Here is a 25,287-nt window from a genome sequence, read left to right as displayed (position 1 = left end):
ACAGCCTTATTCTCAAACTGATAAAATAGTTTTTTCCCCTTCATCAATCTTTTTTAAAATGTTTTTAATTGAACCTTTATTTAGCTAAGCAAGTCAGTTAAGAACAAATTCTTATTTACAATGATGGCCTAGGAACACTGGGTTAACTGCCTTGTTCAGGGGCAGAAAGACAGATTTTTCTAGGGATGGTTTTACATTTTCTTGCAAAAAAAAAAAAACTTTACTCAGTACTTTGTTGAAGCACCTTTGGCAGCGATTACAGGATCAACTGTGCGGAGTTTGAAGTTTGTGACAGAAACTATGTGATCTTATTACAGTAATAGAGTGCCTTCGGAAAGTATTCAGACCCCTTGACTTTTTCCACATTTTGTTAGGATAACGCCTTATTCTAAAATTAATTGAATAATTGTTTCCCCTCATCAATCTGCATACAATACCCCATAATGACAAAGCAGAAACTGAAATATTACATTTACATGAGAAATCAAACTCTTTACTCAGTGCTTTGTTGAAAAACCTTTGGCAGCGATTACAGCCTCGAGTCTTCTTGGGTATGATGCTACAAGCTTGGCACACCTGTATTTGGGGAGTTTCTCCCATTCTTCTCTGCATACCGTCTTAAGCTCTGTCAGGTTGAATGGGGAGCGTCGCTGCACAGCTATTTTCAGGTTTCTCCAGAGATAGCCAACCGGGTTCAAGTCTGGGCTCTGGCTGGGAACTCAAGGACATTCAGAGACTTGTCCCGAAGCCACTACTGCATTGTCTTGGCTGTGTGCTTAGGGTCGTTGTCCTGTTGGAAGGTATATGTTTGGCCCAATCTGAGGTCCTGAATGCTCTGGAGCAGGTTTTCATCAAGAATCTCTCTGTACTTTGCTCCGTTCATCTTTCCCTTGATCCTGACTAGTCTCCCAGTCCCTGCCACTGAAAAACATCCCCACAGCATGATGCTGCCACCACCATGCTTCACCGTAGGGATGGTGCCAGGTTTCCTCCAGACGTGACGCTTGGCATTCAGGCCAAAGTGTTATGTCTTGGTTTCATCAGACCAGAGAATCTTGTCGTTGGGTGCCTTTTGACAAACTCCAAGTGAGCTCTCATGTGCCTATTACTGTGGAGTGGCTTGCGTCTGGCCACTCTACCATAAAGGGCTGATTGGTGGAGTGTTGCAGAGATGGTTATCCTTCTGGAAGGTTCTCCCATCTCCACATAGGATTTCTGGAGCTCTGTCAGAGTGACCATCGGGTTCTTGGTCATCTCCCTGACCAAGGCCCTTCTCCCCTGGTTCCAAACGTCATCCGTTTAAAAATAATGGAGGCCACTGTGTTCTTGGGGACCTTCAATGCTGCAGAATTATTTTGGTACCCTTCCCCAGATCTGTGCCTCAACACAATTCTGTCTTGGACCTCATGGTTTTTGCTTTGACATGCACTTTAAACTGTGGGACCTTATGTAGACAGGTGTGTGCATTTCCAAGCCATGTCCAATCAATTGAATTTACCGCAGGTGGACTCCAATCAAGTTGTAGAAACATCTCAAGGATTATCAATGGAAACAATATGCATCTGAGCTCAAAGTCTCAACGCAAACGGTCTGAATACTTATGTAAACATGGTATTTCTGTTCAAATATCGAAAACCCTGTGTTCGTGGTGTTATGTGTAGATTGTTGCGGAAAAAAATGTAATTTAATCCATTTTAGAATAAGGCTGTAATGTAACAAAATGTGGAAAAAGTCAAGGGGTCTGAATACTTTCACGAAGGCACTGTATGTATTTGTTAGTGGGATAGAGGATACAGTTAGGATCTAATCTATGATTGATTGATCTACGCTGCCCAATGCACTTTTCCAGTTATGACCCTGTCACCAGGGCTGGTTGCAGGCATAAGCAATCATAAGCGGCCACTAGGGGCCCCCTGAAACAATTTTAGGAACTCCTTTGGGGTCTTAACTTACTCTTGAGAGTTAAAATAGTAGAATATACAAGGAGTAAGTTCAACATTTGGTTGTGTATCAGCAAATTTTGGCCATGTCAGCTAACAATTCATTGAATAGTAAGTTTGTCTAGCCAGTTATCTAAACTTGTAGAAATCATGGCCGAAAACCATCCGGGCATGCAGGGAACATGCCCAGGGGCCATGACCTCCAGGGGGCCCCCATTGATTTTGTAAGTCACTCTCACTCAGATATCATCAACATGGCATAAGTCATGGCACAATGTGTAGAATTGCAGGAATTAAGCTTTAAAATGGCTAAACTTTCTCTCCACCACATGGCAAAATGGGTATAATTCCAGGAAATTAGCTTTAAAATTGCAACATTTTCTCTCTGCCCTATGGCAAAATCTGTAAAACTGCAGACAACTTGCTTTAAAACTGCTACATTTTCTCTATGCCCCATGACAAAATGTGTCGAACTGCAGGAAACTTGCTTTAAAACTGCAACATTTTCTCTGTGTTCCATGGCAAAACGTGTAGAATTTTCTCCCCCATCAAGAGGATGGGCAACGAACCAAATCTCGCTTAGGGACCTCAAAAGGCTAGAGCCAGCCCTGCCTGTCACCCAGAAGCTGTCACATCCAGTTGGATATCACAATCCATAAACCATATCAAGCCTATTGAGACAGCTTTACCACATGTAGTGAAGGCTGGATGTCTGTAAAGATATGACCCTCAAGCCAAGATAATTTATCCTGTGGCCAAGGTCTCAAGCATGTCTCTTAGTAATCTCTTGCACAGTACATCAGAAGGTATTGATTTTCTTCAAAGCTTAGCCTATCCGTGTGAGTCATTTGAAAACAAAAAATGGTAGGGATTCTAAATTGATGAGCAAATGTGGCTATGTCTGTGGTTGTAGCCGGAAATGCAGCCTACTTTTCAAATCAAATCGTATTTGTCACATACATATGGTTAGCAGATGTTGATGTGAGTGTAGCGAAATGCTTGTGCTTCTAGTTCCGACAGTGCAGTAATATCTAACAAGTAATATAACAATTCCCCAACAACTACCTAATACACACAATTCTAAAGGGGTGAATGAGAATACGTACATGTAAGTATATGGATGAGCGATGGGCAAGCAGCATAGGCAAGGTGCAATAGATGGTATAAAATACAGTATATACAATGGGTTAAAAAAGTATTTAGTCAGACACCAATTGTGCAAGTTCACATTGTAGGATTTTTAATGAATTTATTTGCAACAAATTCAGTTAATTAAGCAATTAATATCCCATCATGCTTAGGGTCATGTATAAAAATGCTGGGCAGGCCATTATGTTGGCCTTTATTTTGGCTACCATCAGAGATCTGTATATAAGAATGAGATGCTCATGTACTCTACCGGTCAAAGGTTTTAGAACACCTACTCATTCAAGGCCTTTTCTTTATATTATTGATTTTCTACATTGAAGAATAATAGTGAAGACATCAAAACTATGAAATAACACATATGGAATCAGGTAGTAACCAAAAAAGTGTTAAACAAATCAAAATATATTTTATATTATATATTATATATTTTCAAATAGCAACCATTTGCCTCGATGACAGATTTGCACACGCTTGGCATTCTCTCAACCAGCTTCATGAGGTAGTCACCTGGAATGCATTTCAATTAACAGGTGTACCATCTTAAAAGATAATTTGTGGAATTTCTTTCCTTCTTAATGCGTTTCAGCCAATAAGTTGTGTTGTGACAAGGTAGGGTTGGTATACAGAAGATAGCCATATTTGGTAAAATACCAACTTCATATTATGGCAAGAACAGCTAAAATAAGCAAAGAGAAATGACTGTCCATCATTACTTTAAGACATGAAGGTCAGTCAATACGGAACATTTCAAGAACTTTGAACATTCCTTTAACCTGTTGATACTAGGGGGCAGTATTTTCCTTTTTGGAAAAAAACGTTCCCGTTTTAAACGGGATATTTTGTCAGGACAATATGCTAGAATATGCATATACTTGACAGCTTTGGATAGAAAACACTCTAACGTTTCCAAAACTGTAAAGATATTGTCTGTGAGTATAACAGAACTGATGTTGCAGGCGAAAGCCTGAGAAAAATCCAATCCGGAAGTGCCCCAGGTTTTGAAAGCACTGCGTTCCAATGAGTCCCTATTGAGCTGTGAATGTGTCATCAACAAGCTTACGCTTTCTACGTATTCCCCAAGGTGTCTACAGCATTGTGACGTAGTTTTACGCATTTATGTTGAAGAATAGCCGTAAGCGGCTACATTGCGCAAGTGGTCACATGGTGGCTCCAAAGGAGATTCTCGCGTAAAATACAGAGGTAGCCATTACTCCAATCGGTCCTACTGAAAAAAGAATTGTCCCGACGGATATATTATCGAATAGATATTAGAAAAACACCTTGAGGATTGATTATAAACAACGTTTGCCATGTTTCTGTCGATATTATGGAGCTAATTTGGAATATTTTTTCGGCGTTGTCGTGACCGCAATTTCCGGGCGATTTCTCAGCCAAACGTGAAGAACAAAACCATCAAGCGCTATGATGAACCTGGTTCTCATGAGGACCACCACAGGAATGGAAGACCCAGAGTTACCTCTGCTGCAGAGGATAAGTTCATTAGAGTTACCAGCCTCAGAAACTGCAGCCCAAATAAATGCTTCACATAGTTCAAGTAAAAGACACATCTCAACATCAACTGTTCAGAAGAGACTGTGTGAATCAGACATTCATGGTCGAATTGCTGCAAAGAAACCAATACTAAAGGACACCAATAAAAGAAGAGGCTTGGCTTGGGCCAAGAAACATGAGCATTAGACTGGAAGAAATGTTTCCTTTGGTCTGGAGTGCAAATTGGAGATTTGTGAGACACGGTGTGGGTAAATGGATGATCTCTGCATGTGTATTTCCAACCGTAAAGCATGGAGGAGGAGGTGTGATGGTGTGGGGGTGCTTTGCTGGTGACACTTTCTGTGATTTTTTTTAGAATTCAAGGCACACAACCAGCATGGCTACCACTGCATTCTGCATCGATACGCCATCCCATCTGGTTTGCGCTTAGTGGTACTATCATTTGTTTTCAACAGGACAATGACCCAACACACCTCCAGGCTGTGTATGGACCAAGAAGGAAAGTGATGGAGTGCTGCATCAGATTACCTGGCCTCCACAATCCCCTGACCTCAACCCAATTGAGATGGTTTGGGATGAGTCGGACCGCAGAGTGAAGGAAAAGAAGCCAACAAGTGCTCAGCATATGTGGGAAATCCTTCAAGACTGTTGAAAAAGCATTCCAGGTGAAGCTGGCTGAGAAAATGCCAAAATTGTGTAAAGCTGTCATCAAGGTAAATGGTGGCTACTTTGAAGAATCTCAAATATAAAATATGTTGTTTAACACTTTTTTTTGGTTACTACATGATTCCATATGTGTTATTTCATTGTTTTGATGTCTTCACTATTATTCTACAATGTAGAAAATGGTAAAAATAAGGAAAGACCCTTGAATGAGTAGGTGTTCTAAAACTTTGACCATTGGTGTACATGCCCTAACAATGGGAGTCATTCTCCCAAATGCAAGAAGGCAGGCTACAAGCATTGGGCTTATTTTGAACAGATTTTGGCGAGAGTGAAATCTCTCGCTTCGACTCTTCCTCTCTGCTACCATGGCTATGCCCCCATAAGGTGACAATGCACCCATCCTCAGGGCACAAGTGGTCACTGAGTGATTTGATGAGCATAAAACTTATGTAAACCTTATGCCATGACCGTCTCTGTCACCAGATCTCAACCCAATTGAAGACCTATGGGAGGTTCTGGAGTGGCACTTGACACAGCGTTTTCCACCACCATCAACAAATCACCAAATGATGGAACTTCTCGTGGAAGGGGCATTGAACCTGTTCTGGCTCGTGGTTGCCCAAGGCCCTACTATGACACTTTATGTTGGTGTTTCCTTTATTTTGTCAGTTGCCTGTAATTGTGTGGGTTGTTATAGCCTAATTGAGTTTCATGTAGTCTAATGAGACAACAATGGGGCGAGTGTTTCTGTCTAACAGGCTCGTGAGTCAGATCTGTAGCCAGATCGAGTTTCACTGGGCTACGTTAGCTGCTCGGATCAAAGGGTGTTTGCTGCCATTCCAGAAGCTTTGTGTTGATGATTTCAAGATGGTGAACATTTGTCAATGCAAAAACAATCTCCCTACATGGCTGCAGGAAGATGTTTTCTGGTGGGGGTGCTCTCATACAGGAGTAATAATAAAGGCCTAGTTCACTAATTTGGTGGGTAATTCTTATTATTTATTTTCGATTTATCAGGGGATGCTGCAGCAACCTCAGCACCCCTATATCCTGCGGCTATGTCTCCCTAGCTTTGGGACACAACATCAGCAGTATGTGTATTGTTTGGACTTCCTCAGTTGCTAATTAATGGTTTCTAGGTGAGTGGCTACAACAATACAGCAGGCTACACCAAACAAAAATGTTCCCTGTCAATAAAGGAATCATCTCTAGGAACTCTACTTACTATATATAAAGTGAACTGTGACCCTCCCCATCAAATAATGGTCTGAATCTAACTTTTTGTTGAACCGCACCATATTCCTGCTGTGTAGACAGTAAATTTAATGGTAGGAGGTCTTGAGTGAAGTGCGTGGTCTAATTGGCAGCCACCAACAGCTCAACAGGAATATGCTGCTGTTCAGACAAAAGTTGGATTCAGACGTTTATTTGATAGCAAAGGGACACGTTTCATTTTACATCTGGTATGTATTTTTCCTAGAGATTGTGAAAATGCCTTTGTTGACAATAAACCTTTTTTGTGAGAAGCCGGCTATATTGTGATAGGTTTATTTTCTGTCGCCAGCCACCAGAACGATGCTTAACTCATGGAGTCCAACCAATACACAGACTACTGATGTTGTTGTCCCAAAGCTACAATCTTCCACACTATGACAGTCTAGTAGGCTATGTTTCTGTCCAGCATATGGCTTGCCTCCCCAAAGAGGAAGACTGCTGTATTGGTTTCTCAATGAAGGATCATCAATAGGTCCCTGGAGGGTCAGGATATATGTCTGTGGACCAGCAGCCCAGCGGACCAGCGCTGCGGATCTATCAACCAGCCCGCTCGGCTGTTTAAACACCGATTTAAATCCCCTCCCTTCAGCACCAACCGAAACAAATACGTGGATTGCAAAAGGATCCTTCTGAATACGCACGGTGGAGCCCGTTTATGCAGTGGAAACAACGGAATTCTGACCACAAGAAACTGTTTAAATATAGGAGTTGTGTTTTTCGAGAATAAACAACCGAGAAGTTTCCGCAGATTTCAAAATGAGTGACCTGGAGGAGGATTTTTCCAAGATTTTAATGTCGAAGGAGGAGAGAATACGAGACTTGGAGATGAGTCTGGCGGACAGGGAAGATGAGATCCAAGAACTGAAGAGGAAACTGCACAAATGTCAGTCCGTTTTGCCCAGCGCCCAACTTATTGGACCGAGGACCAGGACTCGGGCGCAAGGCATCTCGGCGGAGCCTCAAAACTACCAAGACATGTCGAGGCAAGTCTTTCGGAAATATGACAAGTCCGACTGGTAAGAGTTTGAACCTGGTGTTATTGGTGTCGAATTATTTAGGGTTTTTATACAGCAAAATATGTCTGTTTATCCATCGTGTGTAGTTGACGAGGTAGACTATAGAAAACATATAGAACAAAAATGTAGCCTAATGGTTTGAGTTGCATTTAGACTACTTTAAACAGATAGGTGTCAATCATTCACAATGACAACAGGGCTGACCACTAGTTCTACTGTGGAGATGGAGACGCGCTTCCATGAATGGGGCAGTGTGAGCGCGTTCATTCTTGGTGCCGATGACGTTGCTCCAAGACAGGCTTCCAAGAGGAGTTTATGGATCCGATCCATCATTGCATTCCCAGCGGAGGTAAAGTGGAGGAAGCAAGAAGCATTATTGGCTTTTAGTAGCTGGATGCTAAGCGATCGAAGTATACGTCTGAGGATATTTAATATTCCATTAGAAAAATATTTTTTGACCGTATCCTCTCCTTATCACCTTCCGTTGCACCTTTGTAGCTTCAGTGTTGGATGTTCTAAATTATTAGGGTTCATTCTTTGTAGGACCGACTCCCTTGGCCTGATAACTGGATGAAATTTGATTACAGATGTCACATCATGAAAGCAAACACAGAGGAAATGAATGGATTCAGAGCTGTTCTTTTTTAATGTACTGAATGCCTCATCTTTAGGCCTAATCAGATTGAGTCAATGGTATCCGGCCTAATGAGTTACTAAACATACACTTCAGAAAAAGTTTTTTATCAAAAGATTCAAATACAGTATATTCCTGATGATTTAACAATGGCAGTTCAACATACCAAAGTCATGCACAAAAAACACAAAAATTACCATTTTGCAGTGATCAATTAGGTTTCCTTTAACTCAACACAAGCCCATTCATAAAGTCTTCACTGTGGATTTCACTGTAATTTCCATTTTACTCTAAAGATTTTTCCTGTGAGATTGACACAGCAACTCATCTTCCCCGACAGCTTTGACTAAAACCGTATGGTATGGGTGGTGACCTTTTCAAACGGCTGCTTACCTTGTCTAGACAGACATTTACACACGTGCACGCATGCACACACACACACACACACACACACACACATGCACGCGCCTGCTCACTCTCCCTCACACACACACACACACACACACACACACACACACACACACACACAAACACACACACACACACACACACACACACACACACACACACACACACACACACACACACACACACACACACCGGGTCTGAATTAGATTAGAAACTGTACCCACTGCACACACAGTAAAAGGCCAATACGAGCTGATTGTCAGGTAACCAGATAGCACTAAAATAACTATACAAGGAGAAGATTATAAGAGTGTTTTAATAATTCAGTGTTCTACTGTTATGTCAGGCCATAATGATCTGTTGGAAATTTAGACATTTTTCAAATGATGTTTTCAGCCCTGCTGGTGTTCCATAGTGAGTCATGCGAGAGCGCAGGGATTTTATGAAGTTAGGAACTAGTGTCACGTGGACGAACAAAATCTTAATAAAAAAAAATGAGCTCCAAGACAGCTGGCTCCTGGCAACGTGTGTCAGTTTAGCATTACGCCATCTGTCAGAAGACAATGTCATTATCAATCAAGAGCAATGCCATTAAAGTGCAAAATAATTCCTTTCATGTCCTCTGGTATCTGTTCTCTTTCTAGGGAAAATGATCCCTTTAGGTCTACTAGTACAGTGGTGGTCCAAGGCCACAGGCAGATGATGAAAAGGATGGCATTTCTTGATTCATGGTTAAAGAATGGGATGTGTGTCATTATTTAATGCATCTGGTTGTGCACCTGCTCGTGGCTCTGCTAGGGGTCAGAGACATTGAGACATAGTGACCTCAATTTGTGTCAGAACCAGGCACCAACGGACAGCCTCCTGATCATCGGATTACAGAACCATGAAGCAATGGATCCTGTTCCTATTGATCACCATAGGAAAGGGCTGAGCTGGAAGTATAGCGAGGTGAAATATAAACCTGTCTCCAACACAGAGGTGGTTTAAAGGGCACAGGGAGGCTGGGAGGGATGGAGGATAAGAAGGGGATGTAGTTGTCTGGTTGTTGAAAGTTGACCTATTGACCTTTATTTGGGAGTGGAAGTGTCCCTAATGGTTCATTGTCAGTAGATTTAAGCAAAGCCCAGGGCCAGGAGTTTATGTGATCAGTGTCCTACTCCCCACAAATGTAAAAATATGTAAAAAGAGTTTCCATCCACTACACTGTTTATACCAGCCCTTTTTAAATCCAGGAAAGGGAAGTATCGGGATGCAGGGCATGTTTTCCTGGTCAAATCACTTGGTCAGGAAAAGAATCCTGGACCTAGAATGCCTCATAGGTCTGTAGGTTTGTGTAATGAGGTCTCCAGGAAAGTATTTTGTTTAATACTAATACCTTATCTCACGAATTACATCTCAAGCTAAAAGGGAAAAGAGTATAAACTTGCCTCTTAAACGGTTCCCCTTGCAGAAGTGATTAGCATTCTCGTTTTACCAAATCATATATTATGTCAGAGTTGTTTAAACTTTGTTGTCCCTAAATCACCCACTAAAAGGTTCAGGCTCTTGATCTTCAAGCCAGCTCTCATTGCCACACTATTACAGCCAATATTATATATCACTCTCACTGTATCATGGCCACACTTACAGTGTGATAATTGAGCTGTAATAGCATTGTAAAAACAGCTGTTGAGTGGTTGGGCAACACAAACTCTCATATGCAGACCTTTTGAACACACATAGAAGGATCCTTCAGACAATGTTTGTGGTCACAGTTTGCTGTCCTCTGTAGCTTAGTTTAGCATGGCACTTGCAACACTAGGATAGCAGGTTAGATTCCTGGGACCACTTGTATGTAAAATGCATGCGCGCATGACTGTAAGTCATTCTGGATAAAATAATCTGCTAAATGGCATATATTATTAATATTATGATATATATTATAGTTAAGCATAATTAAGGTCCAATAATGGGATTTCTCTAGATAACTGGTTTCTGAGTTTCATTGATCAAATAGTGTGTGTGCACCAGACATTATTTTAGTCTTCAGATATTCTCCCTAACTGCTCAGTCACTGTTATCACATACAACCACAAGAGGGCAGTTTTGATTTTTTTCTTCAAGTCATCATACTGTCTGGTGACTGGCTATGGACAGAGCTACAGTACTTTCTTACCACATGTGATTCTAACCACTAACCCAAACCTTGAACTTAGCCCTGACCCTACCTCTAAATTAAGATTAAAAAGCTCATGTAGGCTACTTGCTTGTCGTTAGTGATGATAATGCCACTAGCATTTCTAGTGACTACTGTCCTTTGATCTTACAATATCACACATCACTGCATTTTGATGTAACAGAAAAAGGTGATTATAGATGGGCCGCAATAAGCTGCAAAGGTTTCAGACTTCAATTGGATTAGGGCAGAAAAACTCAAGGAGTTCTGCAAGAGGCACGGTACGTGGTGCTCACTCCCGTGAGCGGTGTTGCTGGCTCGGTGCTCGAGGTGGCAAAATATTAGCTGAAGTCTTGAGCGGTCGCCGCGCATGGTTGACCAATGAGCAGAGTTAATCTTGTCAACCAATCAAACAATGTTTTAATGACAACATTCGAGCTGACAACAAGCGGAGAAGGAGGGTGGGAAGGGTAAACTGGTTATCTTTGAAGATGGAGGACAAGGGGAAAAAGGAAGAAACTGGAACATATTATGAACAAATATAAAGTGGGGGATTGTACAAACCTTCAGGAAGACTTGGTGAAGGAGAAGATGGCAGACAAGGGAAACAGAAGAAAAGTGAAATATGTCCTGAGTGAATATAGAATGGAGGTTTGCACAGAACTTCTGGAAGAGCTAGAGAAGGACATTGAATATGAAAAGAGTGATGGTGATGGAAGGTGTAGTGATTGTGGTGGAAGGTGTAGTGATGACAGTCAAGAATGAGTTGAGTGTAGAGGGAAGTGGGGGTAAGGAAGGTTGGCAACAAATGTAAATTAGGGATACGTGCTCTAGTAGCTCGGGGATGGAACCTTACAGGAGCCTGAAGTATCCGTGGTGAGGACTGCCGAGTTTGGGACTTGTTCCGAGGATGTAAAGGATGATTCTGGCCCAGTGGGAGTGAGATTGGTGGAGAGAGTGGATCCTTGCAGTTTGGCTGAAGAGTGGAGGACAGTGATAAAGAAAAATTGATCAAAAAGGCAAACGTTGTTAATGAGTATAGGTTTTTGGTTGGAGTAAGGTTCACTAACAATGATGCTTTTTTGGGGATATGCATTTGAAGTACCAAGGATGGTAAGGGATGTATTGGGAAAGGTGGAGACGGTCAGAGTGACCAGAAGTGGTGTTGTTTTGATTTCTTGTGTGTCGAACGAGCAGATGGAAAAGGCGTTTAGGATCGACAAACTATCGACTGGAGAGTTTAGATTTTTTTAGCAGAGCACTGCTAAAAGGTCTCATATCTGGTGTTGCGTTGGATGTGGAGGCCTTGTGATTTATGAGGAGCATACCAGGAGTAGTTGGAGCATGCCGGCTGAACCGTGTAGTGGATGGGGGAAAAGAAGAAAGCCTGTCGGTATTATTGATGTTTGATGAAGAGTTTCTACTATGAAAATGGGATATGTTAGATATGCGGTGAGAGCTTTTGTGTCGAAGCCGTTGTTTTGCCAGAATTACAAAAGGTATGGACATGTATCAAGTGTGTGCCGAAGGAATGTTGTTGAGGAATCTGAGGGTGTACGATGTTGTAATTGTGATGGCAACCACATTCCCAATTCCTCGGAGTGCCCGGTTAGGGTAAAGGAGCATGAAGTGCCAAGGGTCAGGGATATACAGACAAAATACTTTACAATTTACATACAGTACCAGTCAAAAGGTTGGACACACCTACTCATTCAAGGGTTTTTCTTTATTTTTACTATTTTCTACATTGTAGAATAATAGTGAAGACATCAACACTATGAAATAACATGTTGTCGTGCCCTCTTCACAATTGTCTTGGTGTGTTTGGACCAAGATAGTTAGTTGGGGATGTGGACACCAAGGAACTTGAAACTTGACCCGCTCCACTTCAGCCCTGTCAATGGTAATGGGGGCTTGTTCGGTCTTTCTTTTCCTATGGTCCACGACCGGCTCCTTTGTCTTGCTCACATTGAGGGAGAGGTTGTTGTCCTGGCATCACACTGACAGGTTCGTGAGAATTACTAAATCAACATCTGCATTTTGAAAGAGTATTTTTTATTATTATTTTATTAAAGAAATGTGTTTATTTGGCTACTGTGCAGTCTACAATACATACTGTAGTAAACATGGGAAAGTGCCTAATTCCTTACATAAGGGAGAGCAGGCCATGTCTGTACTACAGAATACAGGGCACGTGGGAGACCGGTGTTATTTCATAGTTGTGATGTCTTCACCATTATTCTACAATGTAGAAAATAGTAAAACTAAAGAAAAATCTTGGAATGAGTATGTGTGTCCAAACTTTTGACTGGTAACATTACTTGCTGTCACGTGCTGACCTTAGTTCTTTTGTTATGTCTTTGTTTTAGTATGGTCAGGGCGTGAATTGGGTGGGTTGTCTATGTTCCTTTTTCTATGTATTGGGATTTCTGTGTTTGGCCTGGTATCGTTCTCAATCAGAGGCAGCTGTCAATCGTTGTCCCTGATTGAGAACCATTCTTAGGTAGCCTGGTTTCACTTTTGAGTTGTGGGTGATTGTTTCCTGTGTCTGTACCACACGGGACTGTTTCGATTTTCGTTTGTTCATCCACGTTGTTATTTTGTATTTTTGTAGTGTTCAGTTTTATATATTAAAATAGACACTTACCACGCTGCACAATGGTCCAACATCTCTTACTCCTTGTCAGAAGAAGAGAGTCGTTACACTTGCTTAATTAATTTGATTCATATTATGGTTTTAATATTCCATGAAAAACCCTCTGGGTTTCTGTTAGGATGGTACAGAAAATCTGGCGCTGTACAATGTGATGCTCATAAATCCAGAGGATTGGCAGTTTGTAAATTCAGACCATTTCGCCCTCGGAGTGCACACTGGACGTTCGGGCCGAGGATAAGTTTTTTTTGAGTGTTCTGGCCTTACACCGGCAGGCAAGCACCCAAGCTAACGTTGGCTAGCTTGCTAGCTACTTCCAGACACAAATGAGATCACTCTGACCATTTTACTCCCCCTAGCTGAGCTGGTAAGGCAGTTTTCGTGTTAACCAGAGCGTTGGTGAATGTAAATGTGCTGCTAGAAACAATTGAATTATGCTTTTTTTCCCTAAGTTTACTGACACCGGCAATATACAACAGGTGTTGAGCGCTAAATTAATTATTTTGGGCTCTGGTACACACGAGTGCACTGAAATCAGTCTAGATAGTAGGCTGGACACATTACATTTTTAACAACATTATTTTCTGATAAAAACAAATTTATTGCAACCGTCGTGGAGCCTAGTTTCATAATGACCATATTTCCCAGGAAGGAATCACAAAAAAAACAGGCCTTACTTTAGTGAATTTTTCATCATGCCAGGTCCTATTAGTTCTATTGAGCACCGTGGCACCAACTCGCCTTCCGAAAATTCTATTCCCAGTTTATTGTTAAACGTCACAATGCCTGCTTTGCTATTGTTGGCAATGAGACGTGCTCACGTTGTTTTATAGTTAAAATGTGAACAACCCAATTTTTTTATTGGAACTCTGTGGTCTTCCCATTGTTTCCTATGGGGGAAATATAGGCATGTCTATCTATTTCGCCAAAAATCTCGCAATGTGTATAATTAGATTTTTTTCAAACCATTTTAAGAATGAGAATCTCCTCTTTCTAATTATGTAAGCCTGGGCAGCTAGCTCGGTTGTCATCAAATGCTAACCCCAAAATACTTTGCCTTTGGGACGCTGAGCTACCCCAATTGTTTTCCTATGGAGAGGCATGCCGTTCTATTTTGCCAAATATCTCACTCTGTGTGTGTATGTGTGTGTATATATATATATTTATTTTAATCAGGAGAATCTCCTCTTTGTAATATAAGTCTGAGCATCAAACTCGTTTGTCATCGATCGCTAGACCAGAAATAGTCAGAAGTTTTTATTTTTTCCCTACTTTCTCATTTTGCAGACATAAGCACAGTTGACACCATTGAGGTACGGATGTTTACTTTATACATATGTTTTTTTTTTCTTCCAGTTTCGTCCGACAAACAGATTGTAGTGGTAAAATAAAAAGGTCTACATTTTTTGGTGCCATTTACACTAAATGGAATTCTAAGCATCACTCCAGTCAAAACAGGCTCTGCGAACGTTCGATTCCATTCACTTGCTATGGGCTCGCGCTAGTGTTCCAGCTTATAGTTAATATACTGGCAAGTTTGATGTATAACTACTAACATTAGGTAGCTAGCTAACATAGCATATCATTACAGCAGTATGTACCAGCATGTGGTTCGTAAGGACAGCGTAGCAAACAAGTTGTCAGCCAACATAATGTGTAAGGTAACTTATTTGAAAAGTCATTACTTTATTACATTGAGTAGCAAGCTACCCCTTGGTCGTAAGGGCAAATCTGGTCTGTGATAGGAGTGAAAACCACCCCTCCTATCTTGCCTATTAGACTATTCTTTTGCTCAGCTATTAGCCCCCCTCCCCAACTTGCAACAAATTCTTGTTGTTCCCATCTCGTTCCTTTCCCTCTTCCATGCTCTCTCTCTCTATCCATCTGTCTCTCGTGTGCAGGTATGTTTTGATGTGAGAGAGGAAGCCTGTCCCATCATCGTCACCTCACCCACTCTTAAGATAACCTTCGGGGCAACTGGCGGCCCAATGCTGGTTAGGAGACACCGCAATTGTGATGAACTGAGAGAATATTAGGGTTGCACTGTAATTCATTAATCATATGCTGTCTGCCTCTGTTCTTACCTCTTCCTTTCTGTCTTCTACACCTCTCCCCACCGTCTTTCTTACTTGTTTTATAATGCACACCATATGTGCATTGAAGTACAGATTGAACTTGTATTTATAATATTACAATTATTATAATGCATGTATTAACACCTGGATAATGAACATCTTTCAATAAAGCATTTCACATTCTCCACTGGTTGAAATTAACTATCTTATTGAAAACTGTCCTGTGTCCTCAGATTAATGCAGAGGAAGGGAGTTATATATGCATCGATTTAAAACATTTTTTTTTTAATGCTTATATGAATTACAAATCAGTCATGTTTCTAGTCTATTGCATAGTTACAATGTGTAATTGTAACAGTATAGCTTCCGTCCCTAACTGGGCTTGAACCAGGGACCCTCTGCACACAACAACTGACACCCACGAAGAATCGTTACCCATCATTCCACAAAAGCCGCGGCCCTTGCAGAGCAAGGGGAACAACTACTTCAAGGTCTCAGAGCGAGTGACGTCACCGATTGAAATGCTATTAGCGCACACCCTGCTATCCATTTCACACCGGTTACATAATCATTGATGTCCCAGGAACAGGAGTGGTAAACACCATTGAAGTGTATAATTGTAATACATACAGTGGGGCAAAAAAGTATTTAGTCAGCCACCAATTGTGCAAGTTCTCCCACTTAAAAGGATGTGAGAGGCCTGTAATTTTCATCATAGGTACACTTCAACTATGACAGACAAAATGAGAAGAAAAAAATCCAGAAAATCACATTGTAGGATTTTTAATGAATTTATTTGCAAATTATGGTGGAAAATAAGTATTTGGTCACCTACAAACAAGCAAGATTTCTGGCTCTCACAGACCTGTAACTTCTTCTTTAAGAGGCTCCTCTGTCCTCCACTCGTTACCTGTAAAAACGCCAAGGGGGATGAATACTTTTGCAAGGCACTGTAGCTCATCTGGTAGGCTCCTGTCACTGGGCAGCTCGCAGCTGGGTTTCCCTTTGTCCGTAATATCTTTCAAGCCCTGCCACATCCATCAAGCATCAGAGCCAGTGTAGTAGGATTCAATCTTAGTGCTTAATAGACACTTTGCCTGTTTGATGGTTCGTCTGAGGGCATAGCAGGGTTTCTAATAAGCGTCGGGATTAGTGTCCCACTCCTTGAAAGCGGCAACTTTAGCCTTTAGCTCGGTGCAGATGTTGCCTGTAATCCATGGCTTCTGTTTGGGAAATGCACATACGGTCACTGTGGGGATGACGTCGTCCATGCACTTATTGATGAAGCCGGTGACTGAGGTTGTATACTCCTCAATGCCATTGGATGAATCCCGGAACATATTCCCTTCTGTGCTAGCAAAACTATCCTGTGGCGTAGCACCCGCATTGTCTGACCAGTTTAATCTGAATAAATGAATACATTGAGTTTTGTTTTGTTTAGCTTTATTTAGTTAATTATGTGGGCTGATATACAGCCAAAACAGTAGGTGGCGGCATGCACCTATAGCATTTGTTTGTGGATTGCAGTGATAGCAAAGAAGAAGACCCCGTACAGTAGGTGACAGCAATACAACAATAGGTGTAGTGTGCCATAAAACTTGTAGCAGAGGTACTCTGGGTCTTCCTTTTCTGTGGCGGTCCTCATGAGAGCCAGTTTCATCATAGCGCTTGATGGTTTTTGCGACTGCACTTGAAGAAACTTTAAAAGTTCTTTAAATTTTCCGAATTGACTGACCTTCATGTCTTAAAGTAATGATGGACTGTCGTTTCTCTTTGCTTATTTGAGCTGTTCTTGCCATAATCTGGACCAAATAGGGCTATCTTCTGTATACCAACCCTAAATGTAACAACACAACTGATTGGCTCAAATGCATTAATGAAGAAGAAAATTCCCCAAATTCCACAAATTAACTTTTAACAAGGCACACCTGTTAATTGAAATGCACTCCAGGTGACTACCTCATGAAACTGGTTGAGAGAATGCCAAGAGTGTGCAAATCTGTTATCAAGGCAAAGGGTAGCTAATTTGAAGAATCTCAAATGTAAAATATATTTTGATTTGTTAAACACTATTTTGGTTACTTCATGATTCCTTATGTGTTATTTCATAGTGTTGATGTTTTCACTATAATTATACAATGTAGAAAATAGTAAAAATAAAGAAAAGCCCCTGAATGAGTAGGTGTTTCCAAACTTTTGATTGGTACTGTACATAAAATCATGAACATGTAGTGTGTGTGTGCATCTATCAGTCTATGTCAGTGCATACAAGTAGAGATTGAATATGGATTTGTGAACGTGCAAAAGCAGAAATCGCTTCACAAGCTCTCTTTCCATTTACCCTGTACACCGGATGCATCTGGTTGTTTTCCGACCCGCATATCACAGTCATAGTAAGCACATTTTTACGTCAATAAGTAGCTATCAGCAAAGTCAGTGCTAGTAAGAAAAGACAAGTGTAAGTGTTAGCTCAGCAGAGCCTTCTGTTACAATAAAGGGCTCTGGGAATGAGATTCAAAACCAATTTATGTGCAAATAGTGAATAAGCTTTATGTTATTTTACCTGGAGTGTAATTCCATGTTGGGTTGTGTAATAGCATTGGTCCTGATATGCCGTTTGGTTTGCTTTGTTCAGAAGATATCCAAATCGGACTATAATGAAGTGCAAACATGATTGATGGTCTGTGTTGATGGTCTGATAACCATTAATTTAGTTGCAGCATTATGATCTGAATTATGCCATTAGAAAATGCTGTGGCACATAGCTTTGATCTTATCAACACAAACACACACACAGGCACAGACACGTATGCTACATGGCCGTATGCAGTGTCTCATTACACCAATTTCAAAATATCTCCGTGTGTTTTAAAGCCAACGCAACCTTAGCTAAACTCAACTTTTGTCATTTCTATTGTCAGCACTGCCTGGGGTGCCTAGTCCAGTTGACCTGTGTTTTCTTCTCACAGGATTGACGGCATCGTACCTCGGATTCCTGTAGCCGCCCTTCTCCCTCGCGCCCTCTCAGGGTCGTAGCCTGACGCACTCCAGGAGGACCGGCCTGCTTCACCACTGACACTTTCAGCCAGAGAGAGAAAGACAACTTTACATTTCTAGAGACTGCGGTGCTCCCGGGGGTTCACTTTGATAGTCGTCTCATCCACTGTATTTGCTTATTTAGATATTCAAGCACTGGTTGTCAACGGAGATCAAGACGTTCGGAAATCAAGTAGGACTGGAGGGAGGATATTATGTTTAAAGCTGTAGATGCGGGATAAAGTTGTCGGTAAGAACGGAAAAGGAATAGGCTACAGTATCGACTGGATAGCTTTGGTTAAAGGTTTGATAAGTCCCCTTGGCGTCGGGATGAACATGGGTACCTTGCGCGACCTCCAATACGCGCTGCAGGAGAAGATTGAGGAGCTGCGGCAACGGGACGCGCTCATTGACGAGCTAGAACTGGAGCTTGACCAGAAAGACGAGCTAATACAAAAACTACAGAACGAGCTGGATAAATACCGGTCCGTTATCAAACCGGCAACCCAACAGGTCGTCAAACAAACTGAGCTGCACGAGCACCAGCGGACTAAGAGACAGGCGATTTCTGCGGAACCCACCGCCATCGACATCCAGGATCTTAGCCATGTCAGGCTGCCTTTCTACCCCAAAAGTCCACAGTAGGTGTACAGTTACAACAGGGGTGCCTGTTTTTGCATTACTGTGTTTTTGCATGACATGTTTTGACGTTATGTGATACAGCCCATGGCTGTGTTTATCCATTGTGCATTATTCTTAGTGTGCGTAATTCCTCAATGGTGCATTTGGAGCATCAGGTGTGCGACATCTCAGACTCATATTATCGATATTTCATCTAGGATCAGTCAGTATGCTAATATAATGTGTTTTGCGTTTTTTTTCAGCTTCTTCTGAATGTGATATCACACTTGGTATGCATCATTGATATGCATCTATGTAAAAACAGTATGGGTTATTACTGACAGTGTGAGGTGAATGTGTCACCTCAGTGACGCTAGAGACCAGTGTTGTTGAGGTGTTAAAGGGTATGAATACAAGCCCGACTCTGTGTAATGTACCTGTGTTTGTTTAATCCAAACTGTGATGAAAGGGTGCCATGATATCTCTCTACGAATGGTTTACATTCTGATGACACACACACAGACACACACACACACACACACACACACACACACACACACACACACACACACACACACAGGGCTCTAAAGTTTGACCAACTTGGAGTAAAACTTTTGGAGCACAAATGTCTTTTTTAATAATAATTGTTCTAATGGTAATGCTTCGCTGTAGTGTTATTTGTCGAGTGCAGCTTCGTTAGTGTCATGCTTGCACCATTAGTAGAGCAAAAACTGTTTGTTTCTAACCTAAACAGTTCAAAAGACACACACACCTCTTGCTCTCTTCACACATGCAATATGCACCAGTGGGGGTCGGTGCCGTTTAAGATTAGGTAGGATGATAATTTGTTTAGGAGCATGGCCTTATTTCTATTGCAGTATATTGGATGACTGTCATTCATATTCCAATCACCCAGCTCAATATACATTCGATAGGTTTAGGCTGCTACATGATACAACATATTTCCCTATACCCATCACGAGGTTGCTACAAACTAGCCTAGGAATTAAAGTTTACAACGTAGGTGCACAGATCGAGAGAAAATTTGGAATAGTCAAGGTCACAGACAGTGACACATTTAATACCGCCTAGCACACTCTTGTTTGCATCTAGCTGATCTTGGGGGTAATCATTAGTCCAAACATTTGAAAACAAGATTTTCTATTGGACAAATTCAGTAATGTTGATCCTTGTTTCGTTCCATTTGCTTCTGTTTAAGAAACGTTTTTCAACCGAATTGGCTGAATGAATACACCCCTGATCACCTGCAGACACAGTTCACTTTCATAGCAGCCACATACAAACCGCATGATCACTTTGCTCATTGTTTAATTCTTTCTCGAATCAACATGCTTTCCTCCTCTCACCTTTTCTCTTCACTTGTGGACTTCAGTGTACAACACAACAGCTGTCTGTGACCAGGCAAAAAAAACTTTCCAAGCTAAACCTTCATACCATTACCGCTAACCGCTACACACAGCCTACATCAGTGTCACCATAGAAGCTAACGTCATAGTCAACATAGCTAGAACTAACTAGAACTAACGCGTTAGTAAACCCACTACAATCATGCATTACAGTGTACAGCAAGTAGTTTTACAGGGCCCCGGTGGCAATAAATCAATATATCAAAATCTTACCTTGACTTGGAAGAGTTCCAGTGTTGGATAGCCATAGCCAGCTAGCTAACATAGCATCTCTCTCTGTTTGAGTAGGCTAAACTAGCTAGCTGCATTCACTAGCTAAGAAAGTGAAAGTGGAAAAAAAATCTCTCTGTCTCTCCCTTCTTTTTTTGGGAAGAAATTAACTTGTTCAAAACTGTTATACTATTGTCTTTCTCTCTCTTTGAGTCAATTGCTCACCACATGTTATGCAGTGCAGTGTTAGCTAGCTGTAGCTTATGCATTCAGTACTAGATTCATTCTCTGACCCTTTGATTGGGTAGACAGTTTATGCTACAAGAGCTCTGACAGGATGGAGGACGTCTTCTGGAAGTTGTCATTAGTGTGTAAATCTATGGAAGGGGTGAGAACCATGAGCTTCCTAGGTTTTGCATTGAAGTCAATGTAACCAGAGGAGGACGGAAACGAGCTACACCATGGTGCTACCCCAGAGAGTGCTGTTGAGGCTACTGTAGAACTTCATTGTAAAACAGTGTGTTTTAATACATTTTTTGGTGACGTGAATATATTTATATTTAAATATCATGTTTTTTGTTTCACACATTTGTTTTCCTTCTGAAATTCACTGAGGAGTATGTTCCTCCCCTCGATCCTCTGAGTAGCCTCCACTGATATGCACATATGCAATCAACACTCACCCCCCTCTCTCTCTGTTTCTCTCTCTCACTTTCTCTCTTTTGCCAACGAACTTGTGTGTGGTCTCATGGGTTTAGAGACAGATTCCCAGTGATGTAAAGTACTTAAGTAAAAATACTTTGAAGTACTTCTTAAGTAGTTTTTATGGGTATCTGTACTTTACTGTTCATTAGTATTTTTGAAAATGTTTACTTCTACTCCACAAGATCACAAAATAAAAAACAGTTCAAGTTGGAAATTTACATACACCTTAGCCAAATACATTTAAACTCAGTCTCCCACAATTCCTGCCATTTAATAATCATAAAATGTCCCTGTCTTAGGTCAGTTAGGATCACATCAAGAATGTGAAATGTCAGAATAAAAGTAGAGAGAATTATTTCTTTCAGCTTTTATTTCTTTCATCACATTCCCAGTTGGTCAGAAGTTTACATACACTCAATTACTATTTGGTAGCATTGCCTTTAAATTGTTTAACTTGGGTCAAATGTTTCAGGTAGCCTTCCACAAGCTTCCCATAATAAGTTGAGTGAATTCTGGCTCATTCCTCCTGACAGAGCTGGTGTAACTGAGTCAGATTTGTAGGCCTCCTTGCTCGCACACGCTTTTTCAGTTCTGCCCACACATTTTCTATAGGATTGAGGTCAGAGCTTTGTGATGGCCACTCCAATACCTTGACTTTGTTGTCCTTAAGCCATTTTGCCACAACTTTGGAAGTATGTTTGGGAACATTGTTCACTTGGAAGACCCATTTGCGACCAAGCTTTTAACTTCCTGACTGATGTCTTGATGTCTTGAGAGTTGCCTCAATATATCCACATAATTTTCGTTCCTTTGATACCATCTATTTTGTGAAGTCAAATCAAAATCAAATTCAAATCAAATGTATTTATATAGCCCTTCGTACATCAGCTGATATCTCAAAGTGCTGTACAGAAACCCAGCCTAAAACCCCAAACAGCAATTAATGCAGGCGTAGAAGCACGGTGGCTAGGTAAAACTCCCTAGAAAGGCCAAAACCTAGGAAGAAACGTAGAGAGGAACCAGGCTATGTGGGGTGGCCAGTCCTCTTCTGGCTGTGCCGGGTGGAGATTATAACAGAACATGGCCAAGATGTTCAAATGTTCATAAATGACCAGCATGGTCGAATAATAATAAGGCAGAACAGTTGAAACTGGAGCAGCAGCACGGCCAGGTGGACTGGGGACAGCAAGGAGTCATCATGTCAGGTAGTCCTGAGGCATGATGGTCCTAGGGCTCAGGTCCTCCGAGAGAGAGAAAGAAAGAGCAAAAGAGAGAATTAGAGAGAGCACACTTAAATTCACACAGGTCACCGAATAGGACAGGAGAAGTACTCCAGATATATCAAACTGACCCTAGCCCCCGACACATAAACTACTGCAGCATAAATACAGGAGGCTGAGACAGGAGGGGTCAGGAGACACTGTGGCCCCATCCGAGGACACCCCCGGACAGGGCCAAACAGGAAGGATATAACCCCACCCACTTTGCCAAGCACAGCCCCCACACCACTAGAGGGATGTGGGGGCTTCTCGCGTGAAGTGCGCCAGACCTTCCTGCAGCAAAGCACCCCCACAACATGATGCTGCCACCCCCGTGCTTCACGGCTGGGAAGGTATTCTTTTTCCTCCAAACATAACAATGGTCATTATGACCAGAGGACATTTCTCCAAAAAGTATGATCTTTGTCCCAATGTGCAGTTGCAAACCACTGTCTTGCTTTTTTATGGTGGTTTTGGAGCAGTGGTTTCTTCCTTGCTGAGTGGCCTTTCAGGTTATGTTGATACAGGACTCGTTTTACTGTGGATAAAGATACCTTTGTATCTGTTTCCTCCAGCATCTTCAGAAGATCCTTTGCTGTTGTTCTGGGATTGATTTGCACTTTTCGCACCAAAGTACGTTCATCTCTAGGAGACAGAACGCGTCCCCTTCCTGAGCGGTATGGCGGCTGCGTGGTCTCATGGTGTGTACTATTGTTTGTACATATGAACGTGGTACCTTCAGGCGTTTGGAAATTGCTCCCAAGGATGAACCAGACTTGTGGAGGTCTACAATTATTTTTCTGAGATCTTGGCTGATTTCTTTTGATTTTCCCGTGTTGTCAAGCAAAGAGGCACTGAGTTTGAAGGTAGGCCTTGAAATACATCGACAGGTCCACCTCCAATTGACTCAAATGATGTCAGTTAGCCTTTCAGAAGCTTCTAAAGCCATGACATAATTTTCTGGAATTTTCCAAGTTGTTTAAAGGCACAGTCAACTTAGCGTATGTAAACTTCTGACCCACTGGAATTGTGATGCAGTGACTTATAAGTGAAATAATCTGTTTGTTATCAATTGTTGAAAAAATGATTTGTGTCATGCACAAAGTAGATGTCCTAACCGACTTGCCAAAATAATAGTTTGTTAACAAGAAATTTGTGGAGTGGTTGAAAAACGAGTTTTAATGACTCCAGCCCAAGTGTATGTAAAATTCCAACTTCAACTGTAATTCACAAGTGATATGCTAATATTGTGATAGGCTTATATATATACATTTACTAAATAATATATGTGTGACATTTGTTTTGATTTAGAAATTACCATTATGCACCTGTATCGAAACAGGGGCAGCGGGAGAAAATACATGTCATTTATGCACTTAAATAGCGAATGGAGGACGCTTTTCCCCATGGTTTATTTTCATGTCAGCCAGGTAGGCTATACTCCTGTTGTAAATATAACAATGTGCTTAATATTTGGAAAGTTGAGAAATAATATAGTAGGCCTAGCTTATAGAAAGCACATGGGACCCTCCTCTTTTTATTAGCTACCATCACTCTGTTTTCTCCCGCAATTTCATAGCCTACCGAAATGTTTCGCAACATGAGCTCATGGGCTCTCATGAAGTGTTTGATTAGATTTTCGAAAAAACGTTTGCATTGCTGTCAGAGTGATTAGAGGGACAATAGAGTGCTGAGGACCAGGCAGTTAGCAAGTTTGGTAAGCTACTAATGACCAGCAGCAGCATCAGAGCTTGGAGAAGCCTAATTACCATGACTAAACGGTCATGTGGAATTTGACTGCCTTCATGACTCGTGACTGTGGGTGTGGCGGTAATACGGTCACCGCAACAGCCCTAATCACCACCACAAGCACAAAGGTACACTTTATATACAAAAGTATGTGGGCACCCCTTTAAATGAGGGGATTTTGCTATTTCACCCACACTCGTTGCTGACAGGTGTATAAAATCGAGCACACAGCCATGCAATCTCCATAGACAAACATTAGCAGTAGAATGGCCTTACTGAAGAGCTCAATGACTTTCAACGTGGCACCGTCATAGGATGTCACCTTTCCAACATGTCAGTTTTCCAAACGTATGCCCTGCTAGAGCTGCCATGGTCAACTGTAAATGCTGTTATTGTGAGGTGGAAATGTGTAGGAGAAACAACAGCTCAGCCGCAAAGTGGTAGGCCACACAAGCTCACAGAATGGGACCGCCAAGTGCTGAAGCACATAAAAATTGTCTGTCCTCCAATGCAACACTCACTACCGAGTTCCAAACTGCCTCTGGAAGCAACGTCAGCACAAGAACTGTTCGTCAGGAACTTGAATGGGTTTCCATGGCCGAGCAGCCGCACATAAGTTTAATGTGCAAAGTGTCAGCTGGAGTGGTGTAAAGCTCACCACCATTGTACTCTGGAGCAGTGGAAACAGCTAAGCCCCTTTGTTCAAGTGAAGGGAAATCTTAACGCTACAGCATACAATGACATTGTAGTCAATTCTGTGCTTCCAACTTTATGGCAACAGTTTGTGGAAGGCC

The 25,287-nt window shown here is 41.6% G+C and overlaps 1 protein-coding gene across 3 annotated transcripts in view; it reads left to right on the top strand.

Moving 5' to 3' along the window:
- LOC110502467 (cGMP-dependent protein kinase 1) overlaps positions 1-25,287 on the top strand; it is a 183,143-nt gene that overhangs the window by 10,526 nt on the left and 147,330 nt on the right. The window contains exon 1 of one of the 3 annotated variants that reach the window (XM_021580501.3): positions 7,140-7,558. The exons of 1 other annotated variant lie outside the window; for it this stretch is intronic. In XM_021580501.3, the coding sequence (XP_021436176.2) occupies positions 7,299-7,558 (260 nt within the window). In that variant the 5' untranslated portion in view covers positions 7,140-7,298. Of the gene's footprint in view, positions 1-7,139; positions 7,559-16,918; positions 19,164-25,287 lie in introns of those variants that run through there. One more of the 3 variants, XM_021580500.3, reaches the window with a different exon arrangement.

The sequence above is a fragment of the Oncorhynchus mykiss genome, chromosome 23, assembly GCF_057628025.1.
Source record: "Oncorhynchus mykiss isolate SJ-2025 chromosome 23, ASM5762802v1, whole genome shotgun sequence".
Lineage (NCBI taxonomy): Eukaryota > Metazoa > Chordata > Actinopteri > Salmoniformes > Salmonidae > Oncorhynchus > Oncorhynchus mykiss.
The sequence above is the reverse complement of the archived record's forward strand: the minus strand, read 5'-3'. Positions and strand labels throughout refer to the sequence as shown.